At 40.0% G+C, this 27,534-nt stretch overlaps 1 protein-coding gene across 2 annotated transcripts; it reads right to left on the bottom strand.

Annotated features, from left to right (window-relative positions):
* On the bottom strand, window positions 1-27,526 carry dbr1 (debranching RNA lariats 1). Of its 2 annotated transcripts, XM_059967003.1 has the most exons (10): window positions 27,418-27,526; window positions 27,073-27,168; window positions 25,296-25,624; window positions 24,783-24,907; window positions 24,232-24,312; window positions 23,771-23,856; window positions 20,139-20,363; window positions 9,762-9,842; window positions 4,478-4,623; window positions 1-4,002 (listed from the first exon to the last, which is right to left on the bottom strand). In XM_059967003.1, exons 3-10 carry the CDS (start codon window positions 25,490-25,492, stop codon window positions 3,318-3,320), a joined length of 1,626 nt encoding a protein of 541 aa, XP_059822986.1. In that variant the 5' UTR covers window positions 25,493-25,624; window positions 27,073-27,168; window positions 27,418-27,526; the 3' UTR covers window positions 1-3,317. The 2 variants fall into 2 exon arrangements, with proteins under 2 accessions (XP_059822986.1, XP_059822987.1); XM_059967004.1 differs by lacking the exon at window positions 27,418-27,526 and having other exon boundaries at window positions 26,944-27,079.
* Window positions 27,527-27,534: the final 8 nt, after the last annotated feature.

The raw sequence follows: 27,534 nt of genomic DNA, 5'->3' as shown, positions 1-27,534 counted from the left end.
GGGAGCCAGGGATAAATGTGTCTACTTCATTTTACTTTAGTGAGGCACGCACATAAGACATGGTAGTGTAATGACGTATGCCATTCATGTACTTAGTACATATAACCCAAAGTGAGTTATGTGAACAAAGAATGCTTAATCAAACAATACATTTACAATATTACTCAAATAGCAATAAACTATTAATTTCAAGTTGTAATTCCTCATTTCTAAGGATTGGCATTAACTGAGGTTAATACTGGCCTTGCCCAATTTTAATATCTTCTGAAAGGTTAGTGATCAAGGGACAGATTAGAAGTTCTGTGTGCCTCCAAGACTCAGTTACTTGGGTCAGTTATAATTTAATGATGTGGCTGAATAGCAATTTTTGTTTAATACTCCTGTGAAACCACTTTGAACATTTTAATAAAGGCATATTGTAAATAAATTTATGTAATTCAAACTAATATTTCAAGGCAATGGCAAATTTACTTCCATACTTAGTTTAATGGAAAATAAGAACCTTTTATAATTCTTTGCAAAATGCTACTCTCTCTATATCCATGATGGTGTGGCTAGCTATAGCTCAAGTACCATCTATAAGTTTGCTAGCAAGATGACTATTTTTGGCAGAATTTCAGATAGTGACAAGGAGGCATACTGGAGCGAGATAGATCAGCTGGTTGAGTAGTGTCACAACAACTTGTTTATTATTTACTTATTTGTTTATTGAGACACAGCATGGAATAGGCTGTTAGGGGCCATGGAATGGGAGCCCAGCAATCCCGATTTTACCCTAGCCTAATCACGGAGCAATTTACAATGGCCAATTAACTTGCCAAATGGTATGTCTTTGGACTGTGAGAGGAAACCACATGGCCACAGGGAGAATGCCTTGCAGGCAGTGGTGAGATTTGAACCCTGGTCTCCTGTATTGTAAAGCGTTGTGCTAACCACTATGCCACCATGCTGCCCTCTTACAGTTTTCATAAAAATGCATTACAATGTACTGCCAGTGATACTAAACCCGATTCGGATTCAAACAACAGAACTGTCACGTGAAGCTAAGCTCCAATTATCAGTCCTCATCTCAACTCTCTTGTGCCAATTTGATGATCTAGATGGTTAAGGTTTAAAATTCGGAACCCAGTTGCAATAAAACATTTGTGAACCCTTAAGTTACCTGGTTTTCTGTATTAAGTACTCAAAATTTTGTCTGATTTTCATCCAAGTCAGCATGATAGACGAACACAATCTGCCTAAATTAATAGCACAAAAACAATTGTACTTTTCATGTCTTTATTGAACATATTGTTTAATTATTCAGACCAGGCTAGAAAAAGTATGTGAACCCTTGTATTTAATAACTGATAGAACCTAATTTAGCAGCAATAATCTCTACCAAACATTTCCTGTAGCTGATGATCAGACTTACACAACAGCGAGAAAGAATTTTAGACCATTTCTTCTTTTTAAGAAAAGGTTTCAGTTCATCAGTATTTCTGGGATACCTTGCATGAACAGCCCTCTTCAGGTCATGCCACAGCATCTCAATTGGGTTAAGGTCTGGACACTGACTTGGCCATTCCAAAACACAATTTTTCTTCTTTTTAAACCACACTGTAGTTGATTACTCGTGTTTCGTTTCATTGTCTTGTTGCATCATCCAACTTCTAAGCTTGCTCATTTTCCAGTAAAATATCTTGATGTAATTTTGAATTCATTGTTCCCTCAATGACTGCAGGCTGTTCAGGCCCCGAGTCTGCAAAACAGTTCCAAACCATGATACTCCTTCCACTATACTTCACCAATGGGATGAGGTTTTGGTGTTTGATGTGCCGTACCCTTTTTCCTCCAAACATAGTGGTGTGGATTTCTGCCAAAAAGTTCAACTTCTGTCTCATCTATCCACAGAACACTGTCCCAGAAGTGCTGTGGAACATCTAGGTGGTCTTTTGCAAACTTGAGACGTGCATTAATGTCTCAAGTTTGGAGAGCAGTTGCTTCCTCCGTGGTGTCCTTCCATGAACACCATTCTTGTTCAGTGTTTTTCTTATAGTGGACACATGAAGAGACTTTAGATAGTTCTAGAGATTTCTGCAGGTCTTGCTTGTTACCCTTGGGTTCTTTTTCACCTCCTCAGAATTGTACCTTGTGCTGTTGATGTGATCTTTGCAGGATACCCACTACTAGGGAGAAGAGCAACAGTACTGAATTTGCTTCATTTGTAGACACTTCCTCTTATTGTGGACTGAGGAATACTTAAGCCTTTAGAAGTAATTTTGTAGCCTTTTCCAGCTTCATGCATCTTTACAGTTCTTCTAAGGTTCTCTGAAAGTTGTTTTGATTGAGGCATGGCACACATAAATGGATCTTTCTTGAGTAGAGCAGGCCCTGTCAGTAACCTGACTTTGTGTGTCTTTTTTAAAAGGGCACAGCACCTCTACAACTCACACCTCCAATCTCATCCCATTGATTCAAACACCTGACTTTACATAGCTTTTGTAGAAGACATTACTGCAGAGGTTCACTTACTTTTTTGAACCTAGACAGTGATTATTTAAATGGTGTACTCAGTATTGACAAGTACAATGTGTTATTTGTTTAGGCAGATTGTGTTTGTCTATTTTTGTGACTTAGATGACTATCAGACCAAATTTTATGAGTAATTAATGCAGGAAATTGCAAAGAGTTCACAAACTTATTCTTGCTACTGACAAATTCACTGAAAGGTATTAGGAAAGAAGTGAAGACATTAAACAATTTTGTATTTAAGTGGAAAGAAACAAATCTTGCAAACTTTCACAAATGCTCTTTTTGTTTGAATATTTACCATTTTGTAAGTAATGGAGGAAGCACATCAGTCATTTATTGACAGAGATTTACCACGAGACAAAATAAACTAAAATTCAGTTTCTATAAACACTAATATTTTGTTAAGACTTAGTATATGACCTTAATAAAAAAGTTTTAACATGACCTTGACCTTAACTCCAGGCTAAAACTCATCTGAAAAGTATAAGCTTTTGGAAATATTGCATTAGATGGCAACTATGATTACCTATATTCTCCACATGGAATAACACCTTAAAAAAATATCAATGTCCTTAAGATTTAGACTGTCTACCTATTAACATGTAGATCAACCAATAAAAGACCAATGAATGAATTAAATGTATTTTTATTGTTGAAAATAAATTGTATTCCTACATTGTGTGCCCAGCTATGTCCATTTTTTAAACAAACCCTATGCTGATTATATTCTAATTCCTACGTCATTCTTAAAAACTCTGTGTGTAAAAGCTGCTGCTCCTGATGTCCATCTTAAACTTATCTCTTTACTCATTATCTTCATCTCTGTCAAGATCTGTGTGGTATATACTCTGGTTGCGCCTCTTAATTAATTTTATTCCACTGCTTCCATTTTCATGCTCGTTACTAATTCGCTTCACAGCCTTTGTGCGTGTACTCCTTCCTTCTCCCTCAGTCATGCTGCTATCTCCTGATCTGTCCAGTTCCTCATTTGCAGAGTCCTGTGTCTCATCAGATGACACAATCATAGAATCAGGGAGATCCCTCACATCAGAGAAGTTTGCTGATGAGTCTGTGAACGGGTGATCGGGGGAAGGTTCTATGGAATGTGTGCTCAGCTCCCCATTATCATCAACATCATCGTCCAGTGTTATTTCATCTGGATTAATAGAGGAAGAAAGTCCAGAAGTATCAGTGTTATAATCGCTGGGCTCCTCTGAATTATCAGCGCCATCCATATCATCTTCTTCTCCCTCTATGAGGCCCTCGTCTTCCATATATTTCACCTTGGCATTCAGATCAATGAGACCAAAGGTGGCACAGAACTCAGTTGTCTGAGGGTTAATCAAATGGACAGGTTCTCTCGATCTCTGTGGGTTTGCTGGATCATAGATGGGGACTGTAGGACTAAAATTATTGGGGATTTGGAGATCATGACCTTGCTGTTCCAACAGTTCTGTTATGTCTTCTTCAGACACACTGTAGTCCCATCTGCATCAGAACAGAAACAATCAGTTACTTAGTATCTTAGATTACGTTTGCATAGTAAAAATGTGAGCACATACACAGATCTTTGAATAATCAGATTATTAACCTCATTGTATCAGGTAAGATTAAAATTCAGACTCCAAGTGGCTGTGTACTCTATTCAAATACAAGAATCAAGATGTTAGCACTTAAATCAGGTCCCTGATTTTAGGCAGTAATGATCAAGATGCACTGCGTTCAAAGCCTGAGGAAACCTCTTACAAAAGGGAAGGAAGAGTCAAAGTAATAATTTAAAGACAATTCATCATTTGTGAACTGGCGCTTCAAATTTAATTTGTTTCAGCTTCTCATATTCCAGACTTCCAAATACATACATTTCATGTTATTCTTACATGTTCAGAAGTAAAATAAATAGTTCAGAAACCTGATCTCCCCCCCCCCCCCCAACCCCAAAAACAAACATTTGAGATTCACTTACTTTGTGTACAGGCTATTATTTTCTGGCATGTTCCATGTTTTAGGTGTAATGTTAATCAAATCATTGGTTGCTTTTAGAATGGCCAGCCACTCAGAATCATACTCCAGGTGATCAGAAGCATTTGGGTCATGTTGTATTTCCACAACCTAAATCAGAAGATGAAAGGAAAATTATTGAAAATGCAACCTGAATTTAGCAAAATTAGAAACCAAGCCAAATGCCTAAAACACAACCTAACAAAACATTATCTTCACATGTCAATTGAAAGCAGTAGTTTTTAAAATACTTAAAAAAAACAACTTGAGGGACAAGTCTTCCAGCTAAAAGGGTCTGAGTTTCAAACATGCACTTGTGCAGAAAGTCCAAGGTGCCAGATACAGGCACGCATGACCTCTGGTTCTATATGTAGCCTTTCAGCACAGTCCTGTGGTAGACTACCGACCTGGACTGCAAATCCCACTACAATGTGCATCCAGCTTTTTACTAGGCAATCAAAGACCATAGCCCTCTCCCCCACCTCTTTCTTCGATCCTGTGGAAAAGTTAGTTCAGGTATTGAGCTACTTTACCTTAACATTAATTATCTGCTAATATTTCAAGGATATTTAAATTATGTAAGTATCTGAAAAGTTTTTAAATGATTCTAACTATCAAAGACATTTAAAAACTGTTCAAAGATATTTGGCAGTGTTAAGTTAGGTTAAGGATATGTTATAGAGACTTTACTGATTGTACCTGCTCCACTTATGGGACAGGTGAGGTATCAGAGGATTGGAGGATAGCCAATGTTGTTCTGCTGTTCAAGAAAGGCTCTAAAATTACACCAGGATGTTATAGGCCAGTGATCCTGACATCGATAGTGGGAAAGTTATTAGAAGATATTTTGAGGGACCAGACATATATATATCTATTTCTATATGTGTATTTGAATGGACATGGACTGATTAAGGATAGTCAACATGGCTTGTTCCGTGGTAGGTCATATCTAATCAATTTTGTAGAGCTTTTTGAGGAAGTCACCAAGAAAGTTAACAAAGGCAAGGCACTGGATCTTGTCTGCATGGATTTCAGCAAGGCATTTGACAAAGTTCTGCATGGGAGATTGGTCAACATGGTTCAGTTGCTTGGCATTCAAGGTGAGGTAGTAAATGGTTGCCTCTGACTGATTAGTGGAATGCCACAGGGATCAGTGCTGGGTTCATTGTTCTTTGTCATCTGTATCAATGATCTGGATAATACCGAGATTGGGGGTGTAGTGGACAGAGAGGAAGGCTATCATAGCTTGCAGCAGGATCTGGAGCAGCTGGAATTTAATGCAGACATGAAAATACAACTGCAGATGCTGTGGATCAAAGAATACGTACACAACGCTGGAAGAACTCAGCAGGTCAGGCAGCATCCGTGAGAAAATGCAGACATGTATGTGGTGTTGCACTTTGGTAGGACTAACCAGCATAGAATCAGATTTAATGTCACCGGCATATGTCGTGAAATTTAACTTAGCGGCAGCAGTGCAATGAAATACATGATAATATTATAGAAAAAAAAAGTAAAACAATTACAGTAGTTATATATGTGTACATTAAATAGTTAAAATAGTGCAAAAACAGAAATAATAAAAGTAAGGTAGTGTTCAAGGGGTCAATGTCTATTTTGAAAATAGGTGGGAGAGGGGAAGAAGCTGTTCTTGAATTGCTGAGTATGTGCCTTTGGGCTTCCGTACCTCCTTCCTTCCTCCTACCTCAATAAGATGGGGGCATGCCCTGAGTAATGGGGGTTCGTAATAATGGATGCTACCTTTCTGAGGCACCATTTCTTGAAGGTGTCATAGATACTATGGAGACTAGTTACTTCTGTAGCCTTTTGATCCTGTGCAGTAGCACCCCCCCCCCCCCATTCCAGACAGTGATGCAGCCTGTCAGAAAGCTCTCTACAGTACACTTGTAGAAGTTTTGAGTGTTTTAAGTGACAATATCTCCTCAAACTCCCTACAAATGAAATATACCCACTGTCTTGTTGTGATGAGATTCTAAGGTTTATTCATTATGGTCTGTGCCTTTAAAAAGAGAGAGAGGGTATGTACACTAATTCAGGGAGAGCACTGAGCAGCTAGTGAGTTGCTATGGTAACGGGAGAGCGGAGCTATATAATGGATAGCTGGCGTTCAGCATGTTTGGGATATATATGAGGTCAGCTGGCTTTTCAGACAGACCCACAGAAGACAGACAGAAACACAGACGAAACAGACATTGGATGAGCTTTGAGTGCCCACGAAAGGGTGGGTTTTGCTCGCAGTGTGGAAAAGCGGTGACCGGTGTGATGCTAGAGAGGCAGATAAGCAGTGAGAAGAGGCAGAAAAACAGAGTGTTTGAGAAGGAGAAATGGCAGCGAGAGGATCAAGTGCCTGGCTGTGGTGATGAGCTGGTTATACCGTTTAATGCCAGCCAAGAGATTAAATTGGTACCTCCATTTGATGAAACCAAAGTTGACAGGTATTTCCTGCATTTTGAAAAAGTGGCCCAAAATTGGAAATGGCCAAGGGATCAGTGGGCTGTTCTGTTACAAAGTGTGATTAAGTGGAAGGCTCAGCAAGCGTATTCTGCCCTGACTCTGGTAGAAGCAATTATAACACAGTGAAAGATGCTGTGCTTAAGGCTTATGAATTGGTTCCAAAGGCATACAGACAAAAGTTTGGAGATTTGAGGAAGTCTTGAGACCAAACACGTGGCGTTTGCCCATGAAAACCAGGTGTACTTCAATCGTTGGTGTACCTCAAAAGGGGCGGATGAGAATATTAACAACTTAAAAGAGTTGATTTTGGTTGAAGAGTTTAAAAGTTGCGTCCCTGTTGACATAAGGACATACTTGGAGGAGAAAGAGGCTACGACCCTTTCCATGTCTGCTAGTTAGCAGATGAGTATGCCTGAACCCATAAGGTTAAGTTTTTCTCGAATAAGAGCTACCACAAGAGTAACAGAGATAACAAGGATAACTCACAGGTTAAACTAGAAAGTAAGTCGGGAACTAGTGACAAAAGTAAGGAGGAAGGAAAGCAGTCAAAAGGAAAATTCTGACGAAGGGTCTCGGCCCGAAACGTTGACAGCGCTTCTCCCTATAGATGCTGCCTGGCCTGCTGTGTTCTACCAGCATTTTGTGTGTGTGTTGTTGTTAAAAGGAAAATTTTCCAGTTTTACATGTCACTTTTGTAAGAAGCCTGGTCATGTGGCAGCTAATTGTTTTGTTCTGAAAAGGGTAAAAGGAAAAGAAAAGGAGACAATTCCAAACGTTTGTGTTCAGTTGGTTGAGATACCGCTAAGGAAGGAGGGGTCTGACTGAGTGCAAGAGGGATATGTAACACTTGCCTTCTTTATAGCTGCATCACAATGTTGGGACCAGGTTAGATCCTCAGAGATCTTGACACCCAGGAACTTGACTTTGCTCTCTTTCTCCACTTCTGATCCCTCTGAGGATTGGTTTGTGTTCCCTCATCCTACCCTTTCTGAAGTCCACAATCAGCTCTTCGGTCTTACTAATGTTGAGTGCAAGGTTGTTGCTGCGACACCACTCAACTAGCTGGTTTACCTTACTCCTGTGCGACCTCTCTTCACTTTGTTCTATCATCAGCAAATTTATAGATGGCATTTGACCAATGCCTAACCACACAGTCATGGGTTTATATAAGTACAGCAATGGGCTAAGTACATTTTCCTGAGGTGCTCCAGTGCTAACCATCAACGAGGAGGAGACATTACCAATCTGCAGAGATTGTGGCCTTCCAGTTAGGAAGTTGAATCCAAATGCAGAGAGAGATCAAGGCCCAGGTCCTGTAGCTTATCAATCAGGACTGTAGGAATGATGCAGTTAAACACTGAGCTGTAGTCAATGAACAGCATCCTGACATAGGTGTTTGTATTGTCCAGCTGATCTAAAGCTATGTAAAGAGCCATTAAGATTGCATCTGCTGTAGACTTATTGTGGCAATAGGCAAATAGCAGTGGGTCTGGGTCCAGGCCCTTGCTGAGGCAGGACTTGATTTTAGGTCTTACACAGGGCACTGAGGAATGTGGTAGAACGAAGGGATCTAGGAATACAAGTCCATAATTCATTGGAAGTGGCAGCACAGATAGACAGGGCTGTAATGAAAGCTTTTGGCATGTTGGCCTTCATAAGTCTGAGTGCTGATTACAGGAGTTGGGATGTTATGTTGAAGTTGTAAAAGATATTGGTGAGGCCTAATTTGGTGTACAGTATTGTGTGCAGTTTTGGTCACCTACCTACAATAAAGATGTAAGAAAGATTGAAAGTGTACAGAGAAAATTTACAAGGATGTTGCTGGGTCTGGAAGACGAGTTACAAGGAAAGATTGAATATAGTCAGACCTTATTCCCTGGAATGTAGAGGATAGAGAGGAGATTTGATAAAAGATACAGGTGCCCCCCTCTTTACAAAGGTAGAGAGTTCCTATGAAACATTTCTTAAGCTGAAATGGCGTAAAGTGAAGAAACATTAGATGGGAAAATTATTGTAAAAGCGAAAATCCTATTTGTAATGTGAATACAGGTTACTAATATAGTTCTTTTGTAAAAGCGAAGTGGCGTAAAGCGAACATTTGTAAAGCAGGGGAGACCTGTATACAAAATTATGTGGAATACAGACAGTAAATGCAAGCAGACTTTTTCCACTGAGGTTGAGTGGGCCTATAACCAGAGGTCAGGGGTTAAGGGTGAAAGATAAAAAGTTTAAGGGGAACATGATTAGAAACTTCTAATCATGAGAATAAGGTTGTGAGAGTGTAGAACAATTTGCCAAACCAAGTGATGTATCCAAACTTGATTTCAACAGTTAAGAGAAGTTTGGATGCGTACATAGATGGTAGGGGTATGGAGGGCTATGGACCCGGTGCAGGTTGATAGCAGAAGGTTATCTAAATGGTTTGGCACTGACTAGATGGGCCAAAAGGCCTGTTTCTGTGCTATACTTTTCTATGACTGTATGACATCTTCAGGTTTTCAAAGTCAGTTAAACTGGCCTTCTGAAACTGGACACCACCGGAGGCAAGACTGAGCAGCGAACTGGGCCCAGCATAATCTGCCTCAATAAACTTTACATCGTCTATATTGCATTTCACTTCTGACATTCTGAACAAGAACACATGAACACTTAAATTTACCCATTTTTAAAAATAGCAAAAATGGAAAGATTTGGGTCTTTCTAATGGTTGATCGTTTCAATCCTTTGGACTGCTGGTATATTGAAATTTACAATAATATAGTATTGTACAATACCTGTAGAAAATCTCTGTGAGGAAGGCATTTATCCAGAGCCAAAAATTTTGTTGCCTTTGGTAGCTGCTCATCATCACTCTTCTGCAAGAAAACAAAAGAAAACATTTAACTTCTTGACATTCAATGGCATTATCAACTCAAGACCCAACCATCTATAGTTACCATTATCCAGAACCTCATTTGGACTAACTATACAAATAGCACAGCTATTTGAAAACGGAGGCTGGGCATCATGTAGTAAGCAACTTAATTCCTGAAATCTCGAATGTTCCTGATCTAAAAGACACAAATTAACAGTGTAATAGAATACTCGCCATTTGCTAAATGTGAAGCTCCAACAAATCAAAGCTAAGCAACATGCAGGGCTATGTAGCCCACTGATTAGCACCATGGTCAATCCCTCCGGCTGCTTCCAATGCCTGCAGAGTGTACTATAAACAAAATGTACTACAGTTACTTACCCAGGCTATTTTAATAGCTTTTCCCTAACTTTCAGCAAGCAATTGAACACCATAACCTGAGATTCCCTCCAAGATGCAAGCTAATTTGGAATTGTATCTTTGGGCTTTCATTATTACGGACACTGACGGAGTACTCTCAGCAGAGGAACTGCAGCAGGTTACTATGGTGGTTTCACTACCTTTAAGGGCAATTTGGAATAAACAACAAATACTTGCTTCGGCACCTGTGCCCATATCTCCAAGAAAAAAGAACAAAGACAGACCAAAATCTAGCCGGTTTATTCCACATATAAAAAAAAACAGAATGTGAGAAACACTCAGCAAGTCAGGAAGCACATATAGAAAAGAGAAACTTTGGATGTCTGATGAAGGGTGTTGGATCCAAAACGCTTCTTTCCACTGATGCAGCCTGCTCCACCGTGTGTTCCCAGTATTTTGTGTTTTTGTTCCATATTTCCAACAGGCATAGTTATTTTTAAAGTTGGGCTGTATCAGGTTGGATCTATGTATACTTGTAACAAATCTACAATAAGATTTGGCTCTGTCCAATTTTAAATATTCTCTGTCCATTGATGTTCTTGTGAAACTGACATTTATTGTCTATGCTTTATTATTATTTTCTGTATAAAGGAGTTGGTTACTATTCTCTTAGTCTTGATTGCCAGACTCTTCAAGACCTGGTTGTGACGCCATGTGTATCTGCCTTGTGTAAGGCTGGTTTTGCAGCTTGCCAGGATGTGCTTGAGGGTTGCCAGATTGGGCACAGGAAACAAATTGGGTCTTCTGCAATTGACTGGTGTGGATTTTTTGATATGAGAAAACCAACTCTGGTTGCTTCCATCTCTTATATTTCTTTCCAGCTGATTTTCCTTCTTTCCCACTGCATCCATTTTTGCCAGGGAGACTGCCTCTGCACTTTGACTCTTTTTGTCATTACACTTCCTTGACAACCATCTTCCTTTGCTCTGGAATTGTGGCCTTATGCCAGGTGGGTCCATTTGCTTCAAACCAAAGCCACCTTTGCCCTGTTGGACTTGCCCGACAATGTCTCTATGCCCAAGGACTGCTGTTGCTTGCCGCATTGCATCAGCTGGGGTCCATTTCCACCCAGTTGATAAGGTCTGTGAAACGTTACCTGATGGTCTTGTCACGAGAGTCTTTGACTGTTATCTGTAGACACATCTCAGAACACTTGAATCCTTCTGTACAGCCAGTGAAAAGTAGTTCAAGGACTCCTTTACCATAGAGACTGATGTTACTGGCAGGCCTTGGGACACCGAGCCACTTCTTTAAGAACAACCTGGTGGTTCGCTCGAGCTTCTTCATGAAAGACTTTGTCTTTCAGCTTTCTCTTGACTATGGAGTTGCTTTGTGACTTGCTGAATTTGATTTTCATTCTGGCCCATTTGATGTTTTCCAGCAGTTTTTCAAGCAGTCGCTCGGTGCATGCTGAGTCAGTAGTGGTCAGTGTTTTTATATCCTTCATGTACATCCTAATTGGTGGGGGGGGGGGAACAACGAAGTCCAGCACTTGTTCTTTTTCCACCCACCACCCATCTTGAAGCCCTGAAGATGACCTCCATGGCCACTGTGAAGGCCAGGGGTGATGTAGTGCAATCTGCCATAATGCCTACTTCCAGTCTCTGCCAAGTTGTGGTAAAATCTGCTGTTGTGAAGCACGATTGCAGGTCTTGAAGGTACAATGTTACCAGCATTATGATGGGCTCTGGTACCTGGAAGAAGTCACATGCTTCCCAGACAGGTGCATGGGGAATTGAGCCGAATGCATTGGCGAGGTCCAGGGAGATCACATCGAGATTTCTTTTGTCCTTCCTTGCTGCTTGGAGCTGGTGCTATATCACGCTTGTATGTTCCAAACTTCCAGAGAACCCTGGAATTCCTGCTTTATGTACAGACATGTCATTGTACTTTTTTCTCTTCAGGTAGCTGGCCAGCCTCTGTTTCCATTATACTAAAGAAGATTTCCTCTCAATGTTCCGAAGGCAGATTGGTCGAAATTGACCAATGTTTTCTGCATCCTTTTATTTTGGCGTCAGGACACTGCCAACCCTTCGCCGTGCTTTGGGTATTATCCACCTCTGCCATGCTACCCTCATGGGCTGCCAGAGAAACTGCAAGATGTTCAATGCATTCTTATAAAGCCTATATGGTACTCCCATCAGGCCTGGGAGCAGAAGCTGCTCCTGCCCATCTGATTGCCTTCTCCACTTCTTTCCATTTTGGAGGTTCAAAATCCAGGTGGCAGTAAATCATGGCTGGGTGGCTTACAAATCAACTTCAACCACTGTTAGGCTAAACTGGGTAATAGAAGCCGATTTCCTTCTAAATTTCACCAAGTTGCTAAAAATTCAAAGTTATTCTGCAAAGTAATATTTCTTATTATCAACAACTTGGAAAACACAGCACACTGGAGTAGCCTGTTGCTGATACTAATTTACGCATTACCTGATCTCCTCAACAAACTGAGGGTAACATTAAGTTTAGGCTGGTGGTGAACATTGACAGCTTGGGTTGAGGTGTTCGCTGAGCTTGGGATTTGTAGATGGTATCTATTTCGATATGTTTATTTATGGAGTTATCAGAAGAGAACCATGCTTCTAAAAATTCTCCCAACTGCTTCATGTTTGCCTGAGCCAGAACCGCTGCAGTGTTCCAATTAAAGTGGTGTCCTTCTCCGTCTTCATGTACTGAGATCAGTGACTGAGATCATGTCTCCGTACCTCCAGTTTGTGTTCCCGTAAATGAGATGAGAGTTTACATCTTGTTTGGCTGACATAGTTCTTGCTGCAGTCTCCACAAGTGACCCTGTACACCTCAATGCTTTTGCCAGTTGTCTTTACTGGTACAGTCGGCCCTCCTTATCCGCATGTGCAGATTCAACCAACCGCAGATCAGGAAAACCTGGAAGTTCTCTCTCCAGCACTCGTTGTTTGAGCATGTACAGACTATTTTTTCTTGTCATTACTCCCTAAACAATACAGTATAACAACTATTTACATAGGAATTACATTGTATTAGGTATTACAAGAAATCTAGATGATTTAAAAGTATAGGCAGTTCCTGGGTTATGAATGAGTTCTGTTCCTGAGTCCGTCTTTAAGTGGGATTTGAAGTCAGAACAGGTACATCCGGTATTATTTAGCGTCAGTTGGTCAAACGTTTTTCCTAATATATAGTATATATTTTACCTTTATGCATATAAAACACTTAAGAAACGTATGTATTTCAATAATTAAACCACTGCGTTGCTTAGTAATAATTGTAGCTTTCATCGGGGCAGGGCCTTTCACATGCTCCATTAAAATTGTTCCGATCGTTGCCCGACTGTAGCCTAACGCTTTTCCAATGACCGATGGCGTTTCACCTCTTCCCGATCGCTTTATTACTTCCACTTTATTTTCAATTGTTATCATTTTCGTGAACATAAACACTGCGGATTCAGAGCTGCGCCAGGTCCTAATGTCCACTGCACTGAGACAGGTTAAATAAGGGACTTGAGCAACCGCGTTTTTTGGTATCCGCAGGGGGTCCCAGAACCAATCCCTCACAGATAAAGAGGGCCAACTGTACTTTGGTTTTCGAGAGGGAGCGTGGTTCTCTTCTGATAACTCCGTAAACATATTGAATTAGACGCCATCTATGAACCCCTAAGAGCCAAAGAAATGTGAGGCAATAGAGTTCAAAGGTCAACTGAAGGGGGTAGACAATCAGAATGGAGGCAAGCGAACAGGGATCTATACAAATGTGAGCACTCCCAGAGACACCAACAACTGCACACCAAGGACGCCACCATTGACTGGCAATATCAATTGTCTGCAAGCTAACTGCCAAGCTCAGCGAACACAGCAACATCAACCATCAATTTAAATCATGATTTATTCCTTCCACCAAAGTGCATGTCCATACACTTTCCAACATTGTATTTCATTTGCTACTTCTTTGCCCATTCCCCACAGAAAAGAAAACACTGGGAGCCATAAAACCCGTTTGACATTTAAAATGAAATAACACTGCATACAACGGTTTTTTTTTGCCTTTATGCTATGTATAAACAAACTATAATGTGTTGCATTTACGAAATTGATGAACTCCTGCAGAGAAAACGAAATTACATTTCTGCATGCAACAAAAACATTTTGAACTCCGAAAAAAAGACGTTGGGTTGAAGGTTACTCCATAGTTAGCCTACCTTGGATTGAAGAATTAAAAGAAAGCACGCACTGGCGGGTGTCAGGCATTGGCAGTGGTGATGTATATTAATAGCGATAAAAAAAACACGTTGTAGTGGTGTGCTACACGCAGCGCTAAAATAACGATACTGCAGTCAAAGATAACTTTATTCGAACTAAACAGCCTTGCTTTAAAACCTCCCTCAACCCGTCCCCATGGGCGCGGATGCTCCAAAAGACATGTACTCACAAACCCCCGTAGGCTATCTCCCTTAGCCAGAAAGGTGGCTAATTGTGAGCCGGTTCGGATGTGCCAGGAAATGGGGTCTCCACAACGTTTTATTTAGATTGTACAAGATCACCATAATCTTCAAATTTCGAATTACATTTCAAAAACTAACAAACCACGGGGAGCCGCAGCACAGAGATAACAGAGCCGCGGGTTGCCAACCCCTGCCCTAAACTATCTAAGTCTCTCTGCAGGCTCTCTGTTTCCTCAATACCACCTGCTCTTCCATCTATCTTTGTATCATTGACAAGCTTAGCCACTAATCCCATTAATCCCATAGTCCAAATCATTGACATACATCGTAAAAAGCAGCGGTCCCAACACTGACCCCTGTGGAACTCCACTGGTAACCAGCAGCCAGACAGAATAGGATCCGTTTATTCCCACTCTGTATTTTGCCAATCAGCCAATAAGGAATAAACAGGCAGACTTATTTAGATAGGGAGAGAATTCAAAATACAGAGATGCAAAGGGACTTGGGAGTCCTTGTGCAGGATACCCTAAAGGTTAACCTTCAGGTTGAGTCGGTGGTGAAGAAAAAGAATGCAATGTTGGCATTCATTTCTAGAGGTATAGAATATAAGAGCAGGAATGTGATGTTGAGGCTCTATGAGGCACTCATGAGACCACACTATGTGCAATTTTGGGCTCCTTATTTTAGAAAGGATAAACTGACTTTGGAGAGGGTTCAGAGAAGATTCACGAGAATGATTCCAGGAATGAAAGCTTAGATATGGCAAAGTTATTTCCCATGGTAGGGGAGTCCTAAGGCAAGAGGACAGGACTTCAGGATTGAAGGACATCTATGTAAATCCTTTTAAATTGAATCAAGAGGCAGAGAGGGAAGTAAAGGCATCTTGGAGAGAAGCTGTGTTTTTTTTAAACTGATTGGGAAAAAGAGGCTAGACTGCGCAGGCGCGTGACATAGCACACAACATAGCGTGCCAAAGGTTTAAAAAAAACCCACCATATACAGCGTCCATCGTCGGAGTAGACTGAGACAGAGTGGGACGGCTTTGGCTCAACAAGCTTCGGCGAGGTTTGAATGGAGCACGACTGCGCAAGCGCTTGAAAGTTGGCCCAAGAGGCAACAGAATTTAAAAAGCGAGCAGAGGCTGATGACGAGCTTCAGCCTAAGTGAGGTAAGGCCAGGTAAGCTCCTTTAATTAATTTAATTACCTTAGAAATAGGTAATGGAGGCAGCAGTTAGGGCAGTTGAGTGCCCCATTTGCAATATGTGGGAAGCCAGGGCAAGCACAATTGTCCCTGATGACCACACCTGCAAAAGGTGCATCCAGCTGCAGCTCCTGCCAAACCGTGTTAGGGAACTGGAGCTGGAGCTGGATGAAATTCGGATCATTCGAGAGGCAGAAATAAACAGGAGTTACAGGGAGATGGTCACCCCTAAGAGTCAGGAGACAGGTAGCTGGGTGACTGTCAGGAGAGGGAAGGGGAATAGACAAAATGAGCAGGGCACCCGTGTGGCCGTTCCCATCAATAATAAGTATACCATTTTGGTTACTGTTGGTGGGGACAACCTACCAGGGACAAGTTGCAGTGAGAGTTGGCACTGAGAGTGGACCCCCAGCTCAGAAGGGAGGGAGGGAAAAGAGGAGAGCAGTAGTGATAGGGGATTCGATAGTTAGGGGGACAGATAGGAGGTTCTGTGGAAGAGATCGAGAATCCCGGATAGTCTGTTGCCTCCCTGGTGCCAGGGTCCGCGATATCTCGGATGGAGTTCTCAGTATTCTAAAGAGGGAGGGTGAGCAGCCGGATGTCATGGTCCATGTAGGGACCAATGACGTGGGTAGGAAGAGTGAGGAGGTCCTGAAAGGTGAGTTTAGGGAGTTAGGCGCCAAGTTAAAGGACAGGACCTCCAGGATAACAATGTCAGGATTGCTATCAGTGACACATGCAGGCGGGTTTAGAAATAGTAAGATCGCATAGATCAACGTGTGGCTGAAGACATGGTGCAGGAGGGAGGGCTTCAGAGTTATAGATAATTGGGCAGTTTTCCAGGGAAGGTGGGACCTGTTCCGGTGGGACGGTTTACATCTGAACTGGAGGGGGACAAATATTCTTTCTGGTAGGTTTGCTAGAGAAGCTCCAGTGGATTTAAACTAGATACAAGGGGGGAGGGGAACCAGAATGTAGGAACAGATGTACGGGAGAAGGAAGAAAAAGAAGATAGTAAAGTTGTTTGCACCGTTAGAGATAAACAGAGAGGAGGAGGTGGAGAATTTCTTAAATGCATTTATTTTAATGCTAGGAGCTTTGTAAGAAAGGTGGATGAGCTTAGAGCATGGATTGATATCTGGAAATATGATGTCGTAGCTATTACTGAGACATGGTTGCAGGAGGGGTATGAACTAAATATTCCTGGATTTCTTTGCTTCAGGTGTGATAGAATCTGAGGGACAAGAGGGGGAGGTGTTGCATTGTTTGTCAGCAAATATTACAGCGGGGCTTTGGCAGGATAGATTAGAGGGCTCGTCCAGGGAGACTATTTGGGTAGAATTGAGGAATGGGTAAGGTGTAACACTTACAGGGGTGTATTATAGATCACCTAATGGGGAGTGAAAATTGGAGGAGCCAATTTGTAAGGAAATAACAGATATTTGTAGTAAGCACAGGGTTATGATTGTGGGAGATTTTAATTTTCCACACATAGACTGGAAAGCCCATAAGTAAAAGGGTTGGATGGTTTGGAGTTTGTAAAATGTGTGCAGGGTAGTTTTTTGCAGCAATACATAGAGGCACCAACTAGAGAAGGGGCAATGTTGGATCTCCTGTTAGGGAATGAGATAGGTCAGGTGACGGAGGTATGTGTTGGGGGGCTCTTCGGGTCTAGAGATCACAATGACATTAGTTTCAATATAATTATGGAGAAGGATAGGACTGGACCCAGGGTTGAAATTTTTGATTGGAGAAAGGCTAACTTTGTGGAGATGCGAAAGGATTTAGGAGTGGATTGGGTCAATTTGTTTTATGGGAAGGATGTAATAGAGAAATGGAGGTCAATTAAAGGTGAAATTTTGAGGGTACAGAATCATTATGTTCCTGTTAGGTTGAAAGGAAAGGTTAAAAGTTTGAGAGAGCCATGGTGTTCAAGGGATATTGGAAACTTGGTTCAGAAAAAGAGAGAGATCTACAATAAATATAGGCAGCATGGAGTAAATGAGGTACTCGAGGAATATAAAGAATGTAAAAAGAATCTTAAGAAAGAAATTAAAAAAGCTAAAAGACACGAGGTTGCTTTGGCAAGTAAGGTGAAAATAAATCCAAAGGTTTCTACAGTTATATTAATAGCAAAAGGACAGTGAGGGATAAAATTTGTCCCTTAGAGAATCAGAGTAGACAGCTACGTGTGGAGCCAAAAGAGATGGGGGAGATTTTGAACTATTTATTTTCTTCAGTATTCACTAAGGAGAAGGATATTGAATTGTGTAAGGCAAGGGAAATAAGTAGGGAAGTTATGGAAACTATGAAGATTAAAGAGGAGGAGGTACTGGAGCTTTTAAGGAATATAAAAGTGGATAAATCTTCGGGTCCTGACAGGATATTCCCTAGGACCTTGAGGGAAGTTAGTTTAGAAATAGCAGGGGCTCTGACAGAAATATTTCAGATGTCATTAGAAACGGGGATGGTGCTGGAGGATTGGCGTATTGCTCATGTTGTTCCATTGTTTAAAAAGGGTTCTAAGAGAAAACTTAGTAATTATAGGCCTGTAAGTTTGACATCAGTGGTGGGTAGATTAATGGAAAGTATTCTTAAAGATAGTATATATAATTATCTGGATAGACAGGGTCTGATTAGGAACAGTCAACATGAATTTGTGTGTGGAAGGTCATGTTTGACAAATCTTATTGAATTCTTTGAAGAGGTTACTAGGAAAGTTGATGAGGGTAAAGCAGTGGATGTTGTCTATATGGACTTCAGTAAGGCCTTTGACAAGATTCTGCACGGAAGGGTAGTTAGGAAGGTTCAATTGTTAGGTATTAATATTGAAGTAGTAAAATGGATTCAACAGTGGCTGGATGGGAGATGCCAGAGAGTAGTGGTTGATAACTGTTTGTCAGGTTGTAGGCCAGTGACTAGTGGTGTGCCTCAGGGATCTGTACTGGGTCCAATGTTGTTTGTTATATACATTAATGATCTGGATGAGGTGGTAAATTGGATTAGTAAGTATGCAGATGATACTAAGATAGGTGGCGTTGTGGATAATGAAGTAGGTTTTCAAAGCTTGCAGAGAGATTTAGGCCAGTTAGAAGAGTGGGGTGAAAGATGGCAGATGGAGTTTAATGCTGATAAATGTGAGGTGGTACATTTTGGTAGGAATAATCAAAATAGGACATACATGATAAATGGTAGGGCACTGAAGAATGCAGTAGAACAGAGTGATCTACGAATAATGGTACATAGTTCCCTGAAGGTGGAATCTGATGTGAATAGGGTGGTGAAGAAAGCTTTTGGTATGCTGGCCTTTATAAATCAGAGCATTGAGTATAGGAGTTGGGATGTAATGTTAAAATTGTACAGGGCATTGGTAAGGCCGAATTTGGAGTATTGTGTACAGTTCTGGTCACTGAATTATAGGAAAGATGTCAACAAAATAGAGAGTACAGAGGAGATTTACTAGAATGTTACCTGGATTTCAACACCTAAGTTACGGAGAAAGGTTGAACAAGTTAGGTCTTTATTCTTTGGAGCATAGAAGGTTGAGGGGGGACTTGATAGAGGTATTTAAAATTATGAGGGGTAAAGATAGAGTTGACATGGATAGGCTTTTTCCATTGAGAGTAGGGGGCATTTCAAACAAGAGGACCTGAGTTGAGAGTTAGGGTGCAAAAGTTTAAGGGTAACACCAGGGGGAATTTCTTTACTCAGAGAGTGGTAGCTATGTGGAACGAGCTTCCAGTAGAAGTGGTAGAGGCAGGTTCGGTATTGTCATTTAAAGTAAAATTGGATAGGTATATGGACAGGAAAGGAATGGAGGGTTATGGGTTGAGTGCAGGTCGGTGGGACTAGGTGACAGTAAGCGTTCGGCACGGACTAGAAGGGCCGAGATGGCCTGTTTCTGTGCTGTAATTGTTATATGGTTATTTGTAGAACAGAGATGCGGAGAAATTATTTTAGTCAGAGGATGGTAAATCTGTGGAATTTGTTGCCACAAGTGGCTGTGGAGGCCAAGTCATTGGGTGCATTTAAAGCACAGCTAGATAGGTTCTTGATTAGCCAGGGCATCAACAGATATGGGGTGAAGGCAAAGGCATGGGGATGACTGGAAGAATTGGATCAGCCTATGACTGAATGGTAGAGCAGACTGAAAGGGCCAAATGGCCCACTTCTGCTCCTGTATCTTACAGTCATTACTATATGTAGTAAGTGAATTATTAAGTGAGGGCACATGTTTATATTATTCCACCCCATCTCTTACCGGATGCTGCATCAAAGCTGCAAATTTCACATGTAGGTGTGCTGCAAACCAATAGGAAGGCTTGAGATGCTGCAGAAGCTCTATAGCTGCAGGACTTCCCAATGTATTAGCTTCGACCTCCGGGCGGAAAAAGGCCTTCCTTTTCAGAAGCTGTTTTTTGTTGCCGTAATGATAGATACCTTGTGGCCAGTCATGTGAAAGGAATATATCCATATGTTGTCTTAACTGAAAATTAAAGGAATAAGAATGAGAAAATTACTTAAACTTATCACTATAATTAACAGAGAACAAGTAGGCATTAGGCCAGTTTATGACTAATCCTTTATTCTCTGAAACAAAAGTTTACATTGGACTTTTTTAAAAAATGGACAGTTCTCCAGGTTATTTGGAATGGACATCTGCATTATGAAGATCAAATACAGTTTGAGAGTTCCTCCTGTTAAGCTTGTCATTCATTTTTTCCTTTGCATGCTGGACTATATTGCAGTCATATCTGAAAATAATTTATCAAGTTTAGCATACTGCTTATGACAACTTCTTGATTGAAACCTATGCAGCAAAAGTTGAAGACCACTAAATGTAGATTTAGTTATTGATTTAAATCTAAAATGTCTTAGTTCACTAAGTAAATCAGTAATTTTGCTAACTAAAATAACCCTGTGCCCTTCAAGGGTGTGCATCTTGAATTAGTAGCAATTTTATACTTTGAAATTCAATCTATACCAGACCTGACTTGTCACATTCAGGCAGATTTTTTTTAAGTTGATGGAAAATGGAAGAAAACAACCCACTATCTTGAAATAAAATTAAATCTGTGGATCAAGTAGGCAAGACTCAGCTTACTCCAATGGCATGTTTAAGTATTTTGACGACACGATTGTTGCCAAATCAAAAATGGTGATGAATTAGCATGTAGTACCAAGATCGAAAATCTGGCTGAGAGGTGCCAGGGCAACTTCTCACTCAACGTCAGCAAGACCAAGGAGCTAATTACTGACTTCAGGAAGTGGAGACTGGAGCCAGTCCTGAGGTTGAGAGAGTCATTTGTGTTATCATTTCAGAAGATTCGTCCTAAAGTGCCTTTACGAAGAAAGCATGGAAGCGCCTCTACTTCCTTAGAAATTTGCAAAGATTTGGTCTGTAATCTAAAACTTGGGGCAAACTTCTGTAAGCTTCAAACTTCTAGAAAATATATTGACTGGTTGTATCATGGCCTGGTTTGGAAACGTGAATGCCCTTTAATGGAAAAGCCTATAAAAAGTAGTGGATACAGCCCAGTCCATCTCAGGTAAAGCCCTCCTCACCACTGAGCACATCTACACGGAGCGCTGTCTCAGGAAACCAGTATTCGTCATCAAATATGGCGCCAGCGAACAATGATACCTTGAGTGACATCTTTCAAAAAGCCAATTATTTCACGTTCTCTTCTGCTTGTTCTTTTTATCTTGATTGTATTATGGAAACTGTTGGAGTTGTGATGTGCAGTATGGAATTCAATCGAATGGTCAAGTGCTCTGCTGTGTTCAGAGAGAACTGGGAACACATGTTGCCTCGTGAAGAAGACTAGAGATGGGGTCCAAAGAGGACCAAGAACATGAGCTGCCTCATGGAAAAGATCAGAGATGGGGAGCGGGGTCACAAATGATTCCATTTCGAAGCGTCAAGGAAGATTGAATCATTGAGACGAATGCAGAGGTCAGCAGTGGCTCTCAACCAAGGCCACGGGGTGATGGTGGGCAGTAGCCAGGTTGATGGAGTTCAGACCTGGCTTGTCAGTTGCTTTTCATGGAAGGACTAAATTTGAGCGGCCGTTTTGCTTGAATGTTGTTGCAAGGATGTTTTTGATATTCTGAGATATTAATGTAATTATTGAACGGTACTTTATATTGGTCTCCTCCAGCTATGTGTTTTCTTACTTGTTGCGGATAGGCAGGTGGGCGATATGTTACTTTTTGTACTTTTACTGTTCATATTTTGTGAGGGAGGGGGTTGGGGGTTTTGATGCTCAGCTGCCATTTTCCGTGTGGGCGATCTGTTAGTAGTTTTGTATGGGGGTGGGGATTTGTGAGCTTTGTTTCTCCTTTTTTGTGTGGAGAGGGGAGGAGTTGATGTCTTTTCTTTCAACAACTTCCATGGGTTTTCTGCATTTCATAGCTACTTGGAGAAGACTAATATCAGTTGTATTGTACATACATACTTTGACAATAAAATTAACCCCTCAAATTTTTTTTTTAAAAAAAGGATATCCATCATCCAGGCTCTCAAATGGCATAAAGGACAACCTTAAAAAAATACCAAATATTTTCCTCATATTCAAACCTACCACCTTGTCCTTGATTAGCACTAGCATCACTTGTTCCTTTGAATTGCTACTTATTTGGCAACAGATAAGCAAGTTCAATACAATTCAACTACGGGTAAGATGCCAAATCGAAGACAGAATCATCTGCTTAGTGAGTACAGTTGGCCCTCCTTATCCGTGAATTCCACATGTGTGAATTCAACCAACCGTGAATTGAGAAAACCTGGAAGTGCCCTTCCAGCACTTGTTGCTTGACCATGTACAGACTTTTTATTCTTGTCATTATTCCCTAAACAATGCAGTATAACAACTATTTTACATACCATTTACATTGTATTAGGTATTATAAGTAATCTAGAGATGATTTAAAATGTACGGGAGGATGTACGTAGGTTATTGTGGATTGGGATCAAAAAAAAATCGGAAGTTCTCCTACTAAGTAAGTCAGGTACAAAGAACAGGTACATCTGGTAATTATTTAGCGTCAGTTAGTCAAACGTTTGTTTTAGTATATATTTTACCTTTCTATGTAAATAAAATACTTAAGAGCCCAGTGACAGATCGCTCCGTAGCGCGCTCTCCATCCGTGCTTGGTTGATGTGGAGGATCAAAAACCCAATAATTAAACCACTGCATTGCTTAGTAATAATTGTAGCTTTCATTGGGGCAGAGCCTTTCTCACTTTATTCTTTAAAATTGTTCTGATCGTTGACTGACTGTAGCCTAACGCTTTTCCAATGACTGAATGCGTTTCACCTCTTTCCAATTGCTTTATTATTTCCACTTGTGATTGTGATTACTTTTGTGAACAGAAACACTGCGGATTCAGTGCTCCACCGCCAGGTCCTGATGTCCACTGCACTGAGACAGGTTAAATAAGGTCTGGGGTTCCGCTGGGTCCTAAGATCCACTGCATTGAGACAGGCTAAATAAGGGGCTTGAGCATTCGCGTTTTTTGGTATCCGTGAGGGGTCCCGGAACCAATCCCCCGCGGATAAGGAGGGCCAACTGTAACTAGCCAGAGGGTGTGACGGTCAGGCCTAATGGACCAGGAATGAATTCAGGACACATTTTTGCTACAAATGTACCATGTAATAGTAATATTAAGGGCACCTGTAAAATGGATCCTTTCAAGTGGTTTGTGTTGTGCTATAAGTGGATCACACCTATTGATCAACATCCCATCTGTAATACATGGTTGCTATTTGAAATAGTTGGGCTTTAGTTCAAAATCAGTTAGATGCAGAGAACTAAGAATCAAAATCAGTGAAGTGTATTTTTTTAAAAAATGTATCAAATATTTAAAATAACAATAGCCATATTAACTGACCTGTTTCAGTTTGAAGACATCAATACTTCTAACATGATATGCACTCCGCACAGTTTGCTGATTATATGGTGGATATTCAAAATGACCTTTAAAGAATAAAGACAATTCAAAGGGCTTTAATGTATAATAGATCAATATTTATAAATACAAGTGTTATTTTATATACAAAACTCTAGTGCCAAGTTTTATTTTAAATATATCACAAAATTCTAGTGCCGCTTATCCTGAAACAAGGTCACTGATAAAGTTCTCAGAAACTTCAGTAATTGGAATGATTAGATTTTATATTAATTTTGAAACTACTGATTGGAACATAGTACCTAACAAATCTAATGATAAAAATGATAATTGTGTTAAATAAAAATTGCTCTCTAGAAATAAAGAGCAAGACTTATATTTTGGGCCAAAGTTACGGCAATTTTCAGATGAGATTCAGTGTTTTGTTAAGTTGTATAATTTACCTTTTCTGTAGTCATGTGGTTTAAAAATACCAGAAAGTCCTCCTATACGTACACCACGATATTTCACCACACCGGCATATCCTAGTAATAAATAAACATTCTACTTTTTATGAGGTGAATGCCTACAGTACATATGTTTAGTACATTTGCAACGGTAAATAAATCTTGAAGATGTACAACTTTATCATTAACTTTACATTCCTAGCTTGTAACAAGGAAAATATCAGCTGCTTTATTTATTGAAATTGTCTTATATAAAAGTGATAGAAAACATAAATGCACTGGTATGCCAAAATGTCATTCTACAATGTATCACATGCACAGTTCTAGTGGATCAGATAGTATAGTAAATTTTCTTTTGGAAAATTTTAACCCGATTCCATTTACAACTGTATGCTTTATAAAGAAATGTAAGTGGAACATTAGCTGGAATATGACAAAATTTTATGTAATTGTCCGATTACAAAAAAATCTATAATACTAGCCAAAACAGGTTAGAAGTCTATATTTATTGCTGAATATACTGATACTTGAAGATGTTACTTTAATACCTAGGTAGTAAATGTTTGGTGCCACCCATCCTCCATATGGCAACTCCTGGAGGTGATTAGATGCTTCATGATTGCCTCCTATGAAGATGGTGAGAACAGGAGCTTTCTTTTCTCCAGAATAGTATCTATATTTAACAATTCAACAAAAATCATTTCACCTCATAAACAGAACATAGTATGCAATAATTTAAGTTATACATTCTTGAAGATGTGCATCTTTATCGTCAGCTTTACATTCTTTCCTTTTAAGAATTTAGTTATATAATTTACATATATGCACCTGCATAAGTACAAGTAAAATATATATTTCACAATTTTCCTCACATTACAAACATTGTATAGAAATTTAAGTGTTTATATTATGATGGAAATTAGTGTTAATATTAAACACAGCAAACATTTGAAAACAGATTAAAGATTGAAATCAATATTAATTTGTAAACAATTATAATTTGTTTAGGACAAAGAAAAACAAGTGATGAAATGAAATAATGACCTTGAACACCCACTTACTTGTAGAAACTTTGCATTTGTCTGTATTTAGTGGGTACAGCCATGCAATTCATGTCAGCCTCATTCCTGACTGCTTGAAAATCTCCACAGCACAACAAGAGGTCCACCTTAACATTGTCCTTTTTCTCCAAAAACTGAATACTGTCATAGATTTTGTCCAGTTCACCATGGCAGCAACCTTCTACTGCTACCTTCATTCTAACAGCGTGCAACTGCTTGCACTACAGGTTCCAAAGAGCTGTGTGTCTTTATGAGCACTCTCCCTTCCTGGGCCCTATTTATGCGCGCTCATGTCTCAGTGTACTGACCCAATTAAGCTATCAGAGATTCTGAAATTAAAGAGAGGGCAATATTCATTAAAGTTACAGGAATATAAGATACAGTTTTACTACTTTTCTTGCACAGTGAAGAACATATGGCTATAAGCAAGCAGAATAGCTGTAATATGTCAAAAGACTTTTAAAATTGATTTTTATTAATGATACTAGTTTAAATTCAGATGGTGAAATCTATATAAATGTTTCTGTTTGTTACATCTTGATTGTAAAACGAAACAACCACTACAATATTCACACATAATTTAATAACTCAATTGGAATATAGTAATTCACAGCTAGCCCTAAATACTGGAAACAATTAAAGGTTTGTCTTACGTTCATCAACTATATTATAAAGTGGCAAAACTACACAAAATTAACTAAAATGTTCCTAAATATTTTTCTTTTGAAGAATAAAATACTACTATTTTTCCAGTTGATGATGGGTGTAAGTTTCTGATTTTCTGTTCAGTTAGCTTTATCCAAATTGTGGGAAATGATTCAGATACTACTTACACCCCACAGGGAAACAGTAAATCCTTAAGATCTATAGTCCAGTTAAATGTACTTAAATGAGTCTTGAGGTTCTAAATGCAAGTAGATAATATATGAGCAGTCAGTCTTACTTCAGAAAGAGATAAGACTTCTTGAGCTTCAATGACTGTATAGCTAGTCACAGGTTAATTAGACTGAACAAAATGGGAATCATAATGCTTAAGGGATAAGTCTGATTAAGACAGGCAACTCACTGAAAAAGCTGTCAACATAAACTGTCATTCCATCTGAACTAAGCAAAATATTTTGACATTAAATGAAACTTAATTATTTCGAGTGTTTTAGATTTCCTGTTGGTTAGCGCTTTGAACACTAGTTAGCTCAGGTACCTACATTTTTCATTATTTACTTCTAGGAAGATACATTTTGTGTTACAAGGTCTTTACTCAGAATAAAAGAAACGTTAGTTTCTTAACTCATTTCGAATCAGAGAATTAAGCTGGTGAGCTGGCAGCGGTTAAATTCATATTGTTGAAATAAGCTAATAACATTGAAGTATTTTGCATATGGAACTTAATAACAAGCGGTAATGAGATGTACATGATTTTACGAGAAATCTCGTCGGAGCTCTGATACTATCTCGACAAATAAGGTCAAGAAGAATTCTCTTGTCTCACAGGCTGCAAATTCCCGCTTCAAAAGACTTCAGATTTTAGGTCGTCGATTAAAATCGGCATTTATTTGCACTTGTTGGAGTTGAAGAGTGCGGAGGTACCGAGGGCCGGCGGAGGCGAAAGGAGGAAACACAACAACAAGGGGTACAGTCCGGTGGCTACCTGGCCCACTACGGCTTCAGGTTCTTTGGAGATCAGAGATTTTCTTTCATCGCAAAAGAATCTGAAGGTATTAGAGGCAGTTTCAAAGTGTAACTCTGCGAAGTTGAGGACCAACCCGAGGCCGCTCACCTGTCTGTGCAAACCGCCCGGAAACTGGGCCGTACCCATCACCGCGCATGCGTCATTATTCAAGTAAATTCAACCCAATTCTCTGTGTCATACTTTCTACCGTGGAAAAGAAAACAAAAGCAAAATAAATATTAAAAAACCTGATAAATCGTCAGATACAATAGATATTTTACAAAACAAAATCATACTGTAAAACAATATCAATGCAATTATTTATATTATTCGAAACGACTGAGAAAATAAATCCTATGTATTTCAACTCAACTTTTGTGAGACTTAGAAGCGTTTCGAAACTACGAAGAAATAAATAATCTTTCGCTGCTTTGTTTTGTCGCAGACTCTCACCGTGAACTGGGTTTGTATCGTGTGGAAAGTGCGGGTGCCGTTGCACTCTGAGCGCCGGGCCCGGCTCCAGCGTCCCGAGCACGAGCGACGGGACTGCGGCGCGGCTCCCTCCCTCCC

Source organism: Hypanus sabinus, chromosome 4 (genome assembly GCF_030144855.1).
Source record: "Hypanus sabinus isolate sHypSab1 chromosome 4, sHypSab1.hap1, whole genome shotgun sequence".
Lineage (NCBI taxonomy): Eukaryota > Metazoa > Chordata > Chondrichthyes > Myliobatiformes > Dasyatidae > Hypanus > Hypanus sabinus.
This window is presented reverse-complemented; position numbering and strand designations above follow the sequence as displayed.

Bases quoted from the DNA above. Each gene is read 5' to 3' on its own strand.
- dbr1 (XM_059967003.1), bottom strand. From the start codon at position 25,492: ATGAAGGTAGCAGTAGAAGGTTGCTGCCATGGTGAACTGGACAAAATC. The intron at 23,857-24,231 runs GTAAATTATACA...TATTCTTTAAAG, and splicing joins ACCACATGACTACAGAAAAG to GTCATTTTGAATATCCACCA. The intron at 4,624-9,761 runs GTATTGTACAAT...CTTCTGATTTAG, and splicing joins CTCACAGAGATTTTCTACAG to GTTGTGGAAATACAACATGA.